This window comes from Neovison vison, chromosome 2, assembly GCF_020171115.1.
Source record: "Neovison vison isolate M4711 chromosome 2, ASM_NN_V1, whole genome shotgun sequence".
In the NCBI taxonomy this organism is placed as follows: Eukaryota; Metazoa; Chordata; class Mammalia; order Carnivora; family Mustelidae; genus Neogale; species Neogale vison.
In genome coordinates, this window is record NC_058092.1 from 59,334,919 (window position 1) to 59,348,727 (window position 13,809).

The window sequence follows — 13,809 nt, forward strand, 5'->3', positions numbered from 1 at the left end:
CCAAGATGTGCAAATTATGGCAAACTGATCAAGGCCCAAAAGACTCTGGAAGAAACTTGACCTTCCCTCTAATTTAGATGGAGGACTTGATCCAGGCAGAGAATTATTAATAAGAACTAGGTGTAGCAGGCAGGGAGGATCCTAGCAAGCCCTGTTTGATTAAAATCTTCTTGATGTCCCATTGCTTCTGAAAGGCCACCAAACATTTGTTTACTGAACCATGTACGTCTTTTCATTCTTCCTGTTAATTGCTTTCTTTTCCTTTGAAGTCCTGGACCCCCACCCTTTCTCCTTAGTCCAGGATGACATAAATACTTCATTTTGCCTGATTGTCTTGAGAATTTCACATCTATGTAGATTCCCTGTATATATGAAATTAAATTTTATTTTCTCCTGTTTACCTGTCTCATATCAATTTAATTTTTAGTTCAGTTAGAAGAACCTTGATAGAGGAAGTTTTTCCTCTCCAACATTTGCCATATGTTATGCCATAGAATCTTTCTAATATATTGTTAGAATTGAGTTATGAGAGAAAAGGAACTTCTGAACACACATATTAGTTTGTCTATCTATAAACTGGAAATACACATTTCTAGGAAAAAAATGTTTTCCCAAAAAAGAAAAAAAAAGTCTTTCTCTTTGTCAACATTTAAAGCTATTAGATAGTAAAACTTCCCAAAGCATAAACTAGTTATCTATCTATCAACAGGAAAGATGTATTTCCAGAAATAAATTTGATTCCAATTTTTTAAAAATCTGCTTTTCTCTATGTCAGCATTTAAAGCAGGTGCCATCGTCTGATTAATTAAACACAAGATGTTACTTATTTCAAAATCTTAGCAAATAAAACTTAAACAGAAACTGTAGGCTTCACTGTTGTCATTTCTTCTTCTTTTTGAATTTTCCAGGACACCACATGGCTGGCTTGCCGGCGTATTTTCCAGATCACTGATAGCAATGTGATTTTGTGTTTGTGTATGTGAGTGTGTGTATTGTTTTGAAAGACATCAGCTGAAGCAGTTCAAATCTCTGGCAACAATTTCTTAAGGAGTATGACCTATATGAGCTATTGACCAGATTTCTGCCAGGTCGCTTGTCAAATGGGTGGTAGAGAGATGTCAAGTTTCAGGGGGAACCATACTCCAGATTTATGAATGTACTTGGAAAACTATGTAAGGGTCCTGCGGGTTCTATTAGGAGTTTTAGAACAATCAAGGAACACTTGTTCTTCATTAATAGCATATTATAGTTTCCAAAGACTATTTTATAAATCTTTTTAAAAAAAATATGGTGCCTAAATTTTCTTAGGAAATTCCACATGCTTGGAGTACTTGTTTAAGCACAATTCAAAACTGCAGGAGGTAGAACTCTGCTGTCGTTTAGTGTAAAGTTAACTTTTTTGAATGTAAAAAAAGGTCAAAATTAATGAAGAGACTAGCAAATTCAAAGTTCCACTGAGGAACATCCCAGTGCTTTTAGCAATTCACTTGAATTGAAGGAGGAAAACCACCTCCTTTAACATTTTAAAGCTTTGAAAGCCTAATGAACCATGCTACCTCCTGTAGTTTCTACCAAACCAAAATTTGTGCAAGGACTAGGCTCATTAGCATTAAGTGGAAGCAGACCATTCAACACTTGCAATAGCTTCTTGCAATGTCTTCACCATTATCATTGTGTTTGGTTGATAAAATATTGTTATCTCAACTGATACTGTGTTTGGCTTATTGTGTTGATGTAAAATTCCTGTTATGCCACGAATTAAATGCCCTCCTTCCAAACAACAAAAATATTTTTTCTTTTAACAAGTGTCCAAAATATGTTCATTTTCAACAAGGTAGGTTCTTGAAGCAAGGTGGTTCTTGTTATGTTTAATTGTTTACTTCACCTTCTATATGCCCCAAACTGTTAGGTAAAGATGTGTGGTATAGGAAGAAAATGAGTAATTAAGAATATAGAGAATGTAGTATATTAACTATATAGATAATTTTTTTACTGTGTCATTACAATAGAGAGTATATTATCAAAACTCAAAATATTGGCATTTCATTTAATTCAACTGTTTTAAAGATTTTTACATCTCATTATTTTAGGGAAAAATTTGTTTTGCGGTGAAAAGCCAATGCATTGTTTAAAGCACCTTTACAGATTACCTGATTCTGATTCCATAGGAGTCTATTTTTCATTGCATTTGAACTGTTTTACAAGTTGTATCTAAGTGATGCTAAGGCAAAATATTTATTGTCTGTAGACATGTAAATAAATTCTCTTGGTTAAAGATTCAATTGGATGAATTGAATTACTCCTCCTTACTCTGGAAAAAGTCAGCTTTGCCTCCATTAGCATATTAATTTCAATATTCTTGATCTATCAATGTGTCTATTCTTTGGAATGTCCTTTTATCTGGTTGTAGCCTCTTACTCGGTCCCTTATTAATTATTAATGCGTTCATTTTATATGTGTATGAAAGTCATGCTTTTCATTTTTTTTTCTGACTAAAGTGAAGTCCACAAGATTTGCGTTATGTTTATATTTTGGCAATAAAATACAAATGTATTCCTTAGGTTGTACATAGTTTAACTTCTAAAATTATAATCTCCCTTTTGTTCCCTACGGCACCAGCACAAACAGATGTACATATAATTAGTATTTTTACATAAACTAGCCCAAACAACATAATTCAAGACTAAAATCAGTATTCTATTGTAAATTAAATAATATATTTTTCTGGTCTCCATTTTCCTAAGAATTCTGGGATATAATCTTAATGGATTATCCAAAACTTGGCAGGTCTTTTACAAAATGCTATACACACACACACACACACACACACACACACATATGATTATGGCAAATATATGTATTTGCTGTGATGGATCCAATATTCCAATATTAATCAGGTCTTTGTGTCAAAGGCAATTGAATTCTATGTATTCAATTATATTCTATGTTCTACATCCCAAAAGTTTTAGATGAGGTATGAAATGTGATTTGCCTTTAAACCACATATGCTCTGGAAGCAGTGGAAGCATTGGAAAATAAAAGGATGGCATGAAGAAAAAAAATGTGTAAACAAAGTTACTTATTTATAAATATAACTATACATATAGTTGTTTGTGAAGCTAGTAATATGATCACCTCCTTCTCCTCTTCCTAAGAAAATTAATGGAAATAGAAACAACTTGGGAGTATTTTACATTGCCTATTTGCTTTTTATCTGCCATTTAGTAGAAGTGCAATCGTCAGGAAGCGACTTAAGGTTTCTGAATCTTGTTTTCATCATCAACACATGACAATAATAATGCTTTAAAGAATTGTGAAAGTCAAAGTAGCAATGTCTGCTAGAGTGCCTTGCCATTGTAAAATGCATGGTAGAGATGGTTGTGACCTTTCAGGAGTAATTCTAGCTGCCACTAGTAATTCTAGCTGCCAATCTAGGAGGTGGAGCACATTGCTTAGACTGAAGACATTGAGTGAGTTGTGCTAACTTTAAGATGACTGTGGGCAGAGATTCAGGGGGAAGACTAAAAACTTTTTTCTTTCTTCCTCTCCAGGAAGACTGGCAAGTATTTATGTGATTCATTTGCCAAATTTTATTCCTTCCACGAGAGATGTCAATTCTTAAATATTTTCAGTGAATTTAGAATTATTAGAAGTGCATGTGAATGTGAAGGCATATGCTTCTTGGGAAGTTCAGAAAGAGTGCATCAACTCTCTGGTGGTTGGATCGAATGCCATTATCTTGAATGAATTATTCTTAGAAATTTTTCTCTTAACATTCTTAAATGTCTGCCTAACAGGCTAAAGCAAGTGATTATTTTCCAAACACCTGGATGTCATTTTGAAGTATCTGTGTTTTGACCTAACATGTTCAGAGACACAAGAGCTCTGCTTCATGTGCTACCTCTCAGGGTCTGAGACTTGATGTTTCTATTCCCATGCAATTGATAGCAGGACAGAAGTTACACAGGGAGAAGTGATAAACCAGTGGGAAAATCAGATGTTTATTAACGTGTTTTCATTTTGGGAGAAGAGATTAGTAGATATCATTTTCCCAGAATAGTAATGAACCCATATTTCAAAAGAGCTTATTACACCAAGCATGGATATTTATCATGGTTTGTGGTTTTAATCTACCATACCATTCCTTTTCATTTGGTTGACCATTGTGATGACAGATTTGGAGAAGAGGGCTTAAATCATTCATTTGGGGTGTCTTTCACTTGGATTTTATAGCAGTCACAAACTAAGGGCTCTCAGCCAAATGGTGTTTTGTTTGGGAAGCAGGGTGTTTTTAAGGAAGTCATATCTGAATACCTTTTGGTGGAGTACGTCCTCTCCATTTTATACCCAGCTGTCTTATGAAATTATATTATATGCCTGAATCATAGAGGTATTTGAGTTTTTGGGTGCTTGACCTATAAAAACCAACAGGATTTTATCAGCAGTCTCTGTGGCTAACTTAGTTGCATTTCGGCAGGTGAGAGTCCTAAATAATGGATAGTTAAGTCTTTCCAGAAAATTGCTTCTTTAGGCTAGATGTAGTTCAACTTGTGAAACCTTCTGGGAATCAGCAACAGAGAGAAAAAGGCTACATTATGGAGTCCTTTGAAATTGTAGTATCTAATATTTTCACCTTGTATTGTTTTGGAGCACCTGAAAGATGTGAGTTTAGTATGGTGAATGCAGCAGAAAATAAAGAAGGGAATAGCAGAAGTATGTTTAAATTATTATTTCTTCCTTTTTCTCTCAAACTAATAAAGCTTTTAAATGAGTCAAATACATATTTTAATTGATAAACTGACTTTATATTCACCTATTGGAAACAGTACAACATATTTTACATCAGATTATGAAATATGGATGTTTTACTAAAAGACAGGAAGGGCTTTTTCCAGTCTTTAAAGTAAATACATATTCAAAGGATCTTAAGGCATACCATTTATTCATATTCATATCTATTGAAATACTGTACATCCACATACTTCAATAAATAGTTAAAAACCTGACCTCTTTTTAAATCATTTCTGAATTTCAAAAAACAATTTTTATTGAAAAGATTAAATAGGTAACTTTTGGCTGTCACAAAGCTAAGCACAATGGATAAATTAACAATTTTTCAGTAAATTTGATCAATATAGATGATTGGCTTTGATAAATTTCTCAGAATTTTCTGAGTTCACACATTGGGGTATATATATATATATATATATATATATATATATGAAATTTCTTTTTTGTCCTGAATTACCTGGGTAATTTTCTTAGTTCTCCAGTCTACTTTCTAGATATAGCTTGAATGTTATGACAAAGCATTAATTTTTCACTTAAGTTTTAAACACCCCCAAAAGTGGTTTTAAGTTTGACATTCTTTCTCGAATCTTTTAGTGTTTCCCAAAAAACACAATACTATAATTTGGGCAGTACTTTTCATTATATAATTGCTGCATAATAGGAACTTAATGGTGTCACAGGACTTATGTTTCGAATGGGATCATTGTAAAACATAATTACACCACTTGCAGTTAAACCAAGAATGCAAATGAATTAAGTCAACTACCCTAATGTTCTGTTCTTCCCTCTCTCCCTTTCTTCCTCCCTCCCTTCCTTCCTTTTGTCCTTCCTTCCTCCATTCCCCCCCTCTCTTTACTGCCACTCTTTTCTGTCTTTTTCTTTTCTTTCCACTCTCTTTCTTCAACTGCTTTTTATTTTTCTTTCCAAAAAAAAAAAAAAAACCCAAAACAAAACTAGGGGCAACAAAAGGAGTCCCACAAATGGAACTTGTGGAAATAAAACGCTGAAATGAATAGCTAAAAAAATTGTTTTAGATCAAAAGATAAATCAATTTCATAAAACTGCTATTCTGAAATTGCAACAATCTTGTACAGTCAGGACTGATAAAATGGAGTAATCAGACATTTCATATGTCTATAAATGTAAAATCATCTACTTGAACATTATATGCATACATTCACACAAAAAAGCAAATACTGTAGCCTTATTTGAACAATATTGAACTCATAAATACTCATGGTTTCACTCTGTTCAGGGGCCTAAGGACTAGGAATGCTGCTGTGATACAGAAAAACATAGTGAATACCTCCTCTATTTAAAATGTCACTCAAGAAATTCTCTTCTAACATAAAGGCAAATACATATAGCTACTGGGCTATGACTGTACTTCTGTCACATTCTATGGGAAAAACACCAGACTCCACAAATTCGGAATCATGACAACACTTTGAACTAATTATTTGGTTCATCCATAGTTTATACCTTGATTTACCTCACATTTACCCTACAAACCTTACAAAGAGGAGGTATCTTTAACTCTAGGAAAGCGGTCACTGTATAATATGCATTCTTGATCTGTTTCTTTCTCCCAAACAATGGTACTGATGGTTAACACTTTTGTGGTAGCACCACTATTTCTAGTAAGTAGATTATTATGGAGTGTGCCACTTTAAAGCTGCAATACAAAAACAATACATATATATATATATATATATATAGTTTACTCACCAATTCCACAAAGAATATTTTAAATAAGCAAATCAATAATAATCAAAATTAAAATGTCATGTGTGTTAAAAATTTTTTTAATACATCAGTCAAAATAACATAATGAATTATTATAGTGAGTAAATTTAATAGCGTTATGCCGTATTATTGCCATTTTGTGGAAACACTGTATATTTATGTCTCCTCATTTAGGATTTGCTTTTTTCTAATTAAAATAGATTTATGGTGTACTTCAGGGCTAAGCTTTACTTGAAAAAAATTCATGATTTTCAAGCCATTTCTTTCGGGGCAAAATATTAGATATCTTAAGGATATACACACACCATGAAATATCCTGTATCTAACTTTATTAGTAGCTTTTTTGTGATTAGTATGACTTGCAGAAGGGAACTATTTGTGGAAATCTGGTCTCTGCAGTGAAACTGGTAATTTCGTCAAACTTGGAAAATGGTTTTCAAGACTAAGGTCGTTCTTTAGTAAAGAGTAAAACCATCAAAATACTCTTCTAACATAATACTTGAGAATAACACTATTTTCATTTAAAAATGTAGTTTTCATTCTTTATGATAGAAACAAATATCCATGATAATTTAATAATTAATATAATCTTAAGATATTCGAATCACTGGTATCTTGTCTTCATTAGATCACATCTTACAAATATCATGTAAGAAGAAATAAAGCATGGTAATTTTGGTGGTGTGGTTTGTTTTTTGGCCTTGCTTGTTTGAACTGACATGGCTCCAGAGGAAGATTTTATTACAGAATTAGTTATTTCAGGGATTGATCTGCTGCATGCCAGCACAGAATATTTGATACAATGTATTTTGGAAAATTTTCTTTTATACAACATTCATTCCCAACTATCAAGTGAGTGATGTTTTCAGGTGGAAAATATGCAAAATGCCCCTGTCTGCAGGAGCACTGTATCTACCATACCTACTTACCTGCCTCAGAGCCAAACGAATCTGGTGTGCTCACCAACTCATGTAATCTTAGGTGATCAGACTTTGCGTTCTTTCGGACAAGCCATCTTAAAAATCTTGGCTTGGAATAGTGAAAGGAAAGGATGTAGTATTGTTAGGCAATTTCTCGGATGGACCGTGCTGTCATTTAGAAGGGAATTATTTCCCAAAGAGGATCCAACATTCAACTACAACTACAAGAATACATATTGTAATAAATTTACCTGCACTATATTAATTACATTATTTTCATTACACAACTGAGTTTATATGGGGCAAAATCCTCACACCCCACGGGTAAGGAGGGATGAGATTTTTAGAGTCTAACAGCTCCTTCGTTCTTGAGAGATAGGATATAGTCCGACTTTATCTTGTGGTTTATTTTGCTTTCAAATTGTAGGATTTGGCAAAACATGTTATTAGTCGGGAGATGAAGAGAAAAATTATTATTTTATATGAAGGCACACCCATGCTGAACTTACAGGGAAGAGAAGCAGAGCTGCACAGCCAGTTATATTACAAGGCTCATTCCTGAAACCTGAATATCATGCGAGCAGAAAAATCTAGATATGTGTTAGTTATATTTTGAAGAAATGATCTGAAGGCAATATTATTTGCTTTTTTATCAAAAAAGAAAAAAATGCATCTTTGTAAATGTGGATTGACTCCTATTGAAACAGGGAAATGAATGCTTGTATTGCAGCCTTAAAGAATCACATATTCACTGCAATATTCGTTTTTGTAAACTACAGCCTGCAACCTAGCAGACCATGACTGAATGCTTTTGAAAAGTTGTAGATTACAAACATGAAATCACAATTAATATCCTCTAAAAGTAATTTCAGAGCTTTCACGTCTTAAAAAAAGGACAATGTGTACTGCTTCACAAGGTAATGTAGCTAATCAAAAAAAGAGTAGAATTAAAGTATTTACATAATGAGCAATTCTACAGAAGGCGATCATCCCCATGTAAGCACTGCTGATTATATCCCACGCTGCTTTTAACAAACTGTACCAGATTGGATCCAGCCATCAGCACTTTCAGAGAATCCTTAAAAGCCTTTTATGGGTCTTTAAATTTATTGTAGAATGGCATTCTTCAGGTAGAATATGCTGGTGAAAGAGGACAGTGTCAACACAAGGTACCAGCAGGAGAAAAGAACGTCAGCGCTCCCGGTAATTCCATACTGGGCTGTACTTGGAGCTGGAAAGAAATGGAAAAGATTAAATCAAAATCTAATTTGTGTCTTTCAGGATCTTAACAATAATCAAAAGGCAGCTGGCTGTACTGGGGAGGGCACTGGCATTGGAGTCAGACAGACTTAGCTTCACATCTGGTTCTGCTAGAGGACAATGTGTGGTCTATTCAAGTAACGGCTCCGAGCTTCAGTTTTCTCAAGGGCAAGAGGGGAATAAGATAAGCCACCTGGCCGGGCAGCAGTGAGAATTGGAGATGAAGCACATACAGCCCACTGCACTGGGCTGGACACAGGCTAAGTGGTCACTAAACAGCAGCTAACATTATTATTCCTTTTATACACATTGTAAATTTTTGGATTAGTGGATAATATGTAGTTCATGCATATATTTTTTAACATTTATTTTTGTTGGGATATATATTTGACCTATAACACTGTGTAAGTTTAAGGAGTACAACAGTGTTGATTTGCTACATTTGTGAATTGCAATACGATCACGATTACCACCACAGCATCGGCTAACAACTCTATCACATCACATAATTATCATTTCTCTTCTGTGATGGAAACAATTAGAATCTAGTTTTGTAGCAACTTTGGAGGTTATAATACAGACAGTATTGTTGTCTATAATCACTGTGCTGTGCGTTAGTTCTCCAGCAGCCATTTACCTACTAGTTCTAAATTTGTACACTTAAACAACATCTCCCCGATTGCCCTCCCCAGATTCTGGTAACCACCGTTTAGCTCTGTTGTTACAAGTTCAGCTTTTTTAGATGTCACATATGAGGGACAGCATACATATACACATATATATATATTTGTGCATCTTTGTTATTGGTCAAATACTGCACTGAATGTTAGAAAAACAAGAGATTCTCTCTTTCAAAATCTTTTTGGGGGGGAGATGGGGGATTAGGTGAAGAAAGATATTGAAGCAATTATAATATAATCCAAGGAGTATTAGATGTATAAACTGGGGTGACACAGAAAATTCTGTATCTAAATCTGCCTGGGCAAGGGAGGGATGATTTCACAGAGAGTTTGACTAAAGGGGACAGTCATTTGGGCAGAAGAAACAATTTATTCAAAGATATGAAGAAAGAAGAGAGCATGGCCTATATTCTAGCAGATGAGTCTTGCCGGACCATGAAATTCGAGGCTTGGAGTTGAGGAAACTGAAACTAGAACTCTAGGCAGACAAAACATGACCCCAACTGTAAGGAAAAAGAATTTATTTTTTTATACTGAAGGAGATTTTGAAGAATTTGGAGCTGTTGAATCATATGATTACTTTTAAATTGGAAAGATCACAGTTTCATACATAGAGAAGATTATGTAGTACTTGGCCAAGTGTCAAGTTAAATTTTCACTAAGAGATTTCACCTAGAGATTCACCAAAGCTTGGAATATTTTGGGAATCTACTGAATGGATTCCACTTCATTTCACAAGAGGACAATTGCCTCTTGGGACGTGAATTACACCGTGCTCCAGAAATTGAATGTTACAGGCATGCTCAGCTTTGGTTGAGACCGATTCTCATTTACCATCATAAAAATAACAGTAATAATAAAAACCCCCACCAACATACATTTAACTACCCTCCCTTAATAAAACCTGGATTTCAAGCAATGTTTCCTAATAGAAAATGAATCATGTAATAAAAAAATATATACTACTTCACCCCCAAATCCATAACTCAATTTCAGGAGCAGTTTTAGTCACACAGAGTTTAAATTACCAGAAGATAGTTGTTAATGAAACTTTCACCAATGACTATATTTCCATATTACAAGAAGAATAAATTGCGTTGTTTATATCTCTAAGAAATTATAGGGGATGAAAGATGCATTCACTATGCAGAGGAAAGTTTCCTTGACGGTACACTTGTTGGGTCCAGGTGAATGTAGTTCAACGACTGAGACTACTACTCTTTAGTAAATACAGAGCAAAATGCACTATTTAATGCTTCCATTCGCATCACAAAAGAGTTTTTAAAAAATGAGAAGATGGTGAAGAAAAGAAGCCTATTGTTGAGCCCATAGCTTTTGAAGTCCTGTTATATAAGACGTCTAATTTAAAACCATGAAGCTCCTTAAATTATTTTCTCTTGTTCAAGACCTAGAAAGGTGTTTTGTTTTTTAAAACATAAATAAATATTTAATTGGTCTGTTACCTTCTCAATGACAGCTACTGAAGAGTTATTTTGCTGTTGTTTTTTTTAAGAATCTTGAATGCAATAAAACCAGACTAATAGTAAAGGACTAATAATAAGCAAAGCATATAAAATGATTTCATAAATAAGAAATAGATCTTAAAAGCCAGGCATACAAAGCAAAGATAAAATTTTTATTATCATGACAAATTAAATAGTACAGTAAGTGGGTAAAGTAGAAAGAACCATGAAAACTCCTTATCCATCCTTTAAAGGGCATTTTTGAGGCAATCTCTCCTGAATCCCCTCCCCCTCTTCCAGCAAGCTGAGCAGATAACCCTATTGTGTCATTAGACCACCCATGTATATTTCTTTTTATAGAACTATCATACTACATTGCAAATATTCATATACATATCTATTTATCCCACTAGACTGTGAGCCCTCCTAGGTCCTGTTTTATTTATCTTTGTGTTTCCATGCACTGAGAATGGCAAAGTAGATGCTCAAGAAATGTCTCTTGAATGAATGATTCCATTAAACAAATGAAATGATCAGAGTTAAAAGGAGTATTTCTCTTTTACAAAATGAAATCTCCTCTGAAACAAGTCACTTGCATATAGGCCAGAGAATCTACAATACGTCATCTTTCAGTCATTTAGAAATACTAATTGAATTAGGTGCCAGCCACTGGGAATATATACTACCTAATAAGATAGGGATGGTCCTTTTGTTTCTTAATTCCATATACTCCACCTCTCCCCCCAGTGCACCTTTATCTTCTACTCAGCCTCCTATTGTCTTAGACATGAGAAAGATATGTCAGTAATATATTTAAAATTAAATAATGCTTTTTAACTATATCTTTTTTCCATTGTACTCCTTAGTTGTTTGTAGATACAATACTCCATTAGTCCCAAAATAAAATAGGAACCTGTTGCTGCATCATTAGACTGCAATTATTATAGGAAATGGACTGTAGAATAGCTATTGATAACTAGGAAGCCAAAAAGCAAAGAGTAAAGTCAGTCAAGGGAATTTTTGGTCAGATAACTAATGCTAAGTCATGTATCATGATTTATTCTCCTTAAGTATATATTGAGCATCTTTCATGTGCTGGAGATGGAACATGGGCTCAGGTAAATAAAACTCAATCTCCTCTCTTAGGAAAGTTTTGTTATAGTTGGAGGTATAAATAAAAAGGCATGTATGGAACGTTAAGATATATATAATTGTAAGGATAATGAACAAACATGGGAGGGCTTCCTAAGGAGTCATGACAGTAAGTAGTCCAGACAGCAGATACAAATACAAGTATTTTTTAAGAAATGCAATGATATACACATGTTAGTACATATATATCTCACTTTATAAAATGAGGGCATAGTAGTCCTTTTACTTGGGGTATCCTATTATTGTATAACCTTAGTCTGATTATATAACCTTGACTGATATTTATTATGGATTTGTAGTGTGTATGACTTGTTAACCGGGTGACTGAGAGCATCAGGCTAAAGGTACTAAAGTTAGGGGTCTCAGTACTATTGGTCCAGTTGTTTGGCATGTTGCATCTCAATCAGCTATTTAAGAAATTATAGAAAAATGTTAAGAATTCAAGAAAATAATAGCTCACTATTAGATATTAGCTTGAAGACTCAGGTCAAATATCATACACTTAGAGAAAGGTTTTTATAAAGTCCCACATGCCATATCAGTTTTGCGTATTTGATATTGTGTTTACATATCCATCACATCATGTTTACATACCTGTCTTTCCCCACTCAGCGAAGAGTATCTTCAAACCAAGATTCTTTATATATGTCTTTTATCACTGTTATAGAATACGAGTCTGGTACTTGGTAAGTGTTCAATAAATATTTATTGAGTGATGATAAGTTTCATATCCATTTCCCAATCTGACAATAAGCACATAAAGCGACACAATAACTTGACTTCTTTTTTCAGAAGAATATTGTCTTTCATCACTGTTTTACTGTCTTTCTTCTCTCCATGCTTTTAGACTTATGACCTTCTAAGACCTGTATAGAGTCAGTGTACCTCCCTTCAGCACTTGAGCAAGAAGACAGATCATAAGGCCAATTATAAGGGAGAAGAGCAGGCATCAAACTTCGTAGCACCATCCTCTTGCAGCAAACGAAAGGGAGTTTAGAAGAACGTATACCCCTCAGATATAGTCCTGGATTTCTTAGGAGATAGGCAGAGGTGCCTCTGGCATGGTCAGATCTGTTGTATATTCTCTGCCATGTTCTTCGCTGCATCTGAATATCATACTGCTACTCATCCTAAAGAAAATTAGGAGGGCGAGGGCATATGATCAGTGGTTTAGTGGAGCTATGGTGAGAATTTGGATTTGATTCAAAATCTCCATAGGAGAATTCTGAGGAGAGGAGTCCAGCTGACATTTTTAAATGATCACCTGGCTATTCAATAGAAAATAGATCATACTAGTGGAGGCAAGAGGAGAAGCCTGTGTTAATCACAGACCATCAAGTGTCTCCATTACCTACTGCTACGAAAGCCAAAGCACTATAGCTCAGCATCCAGGGACCTCTGTTATCTGGTTCTAGACAACTAATCCAGATTCATACATACTCTCACCTCTACTCACACAGGCCATTTTCTTTACTCCTTGTCATTTGCACAATGGCGGAATGGCTTTCCTTCTTGTTCTTCTTTATCTACCAAGGCCTTACTCATCCTTAGATATCTAAAATACCATTTACTCCACGAGGCCCCCCTAATCTCTTTAAGAATTTTTAGTCCTCCAGGGTGCCTGGGTGGCTCAGTTGGTTGAGCAGCAGCCTTTGGCTCCGGTCATGATCCTGGACTTCTAGTATCGAGTCCCGCTTCGGGCTCCCGATCCTTGGGGAGTCTGCTTCTCCCTCTGACCTTCTCCTCTCTCATGCTCTCACTCATTCTCTCTCAAATAAGTAAATAAAATCTTTAAAA

At 34.7% G+C, this 13,809-nt stretch overlaps 1 protein-coding gene across 1 annotated transcript in view; it reads right to left on the reverse strand.

Moving 5' to 3' along the window:
• Positions 1-6,546: 6,546 nt before the first annotated feature.
• The window catches only part of NEGR1 (neuronal growth regulator 1), an 855,541-nt gene continuing 848,278 nt past the window's right edge, over positions 6,547-13,809 (reverse strand). Inside the window, exon 7 of the mRNA XM_044238470.1 lies at positions 6,547-8,688. Coding sequence (XP_044094405.1) covers positions 8,564-8,688 — 125 coding nt within the window. The 3' untranslated portion in view covers positions 6,547-8,563. The remainder of the gene's footprint in view (positions 8,689-13,809) is intronic.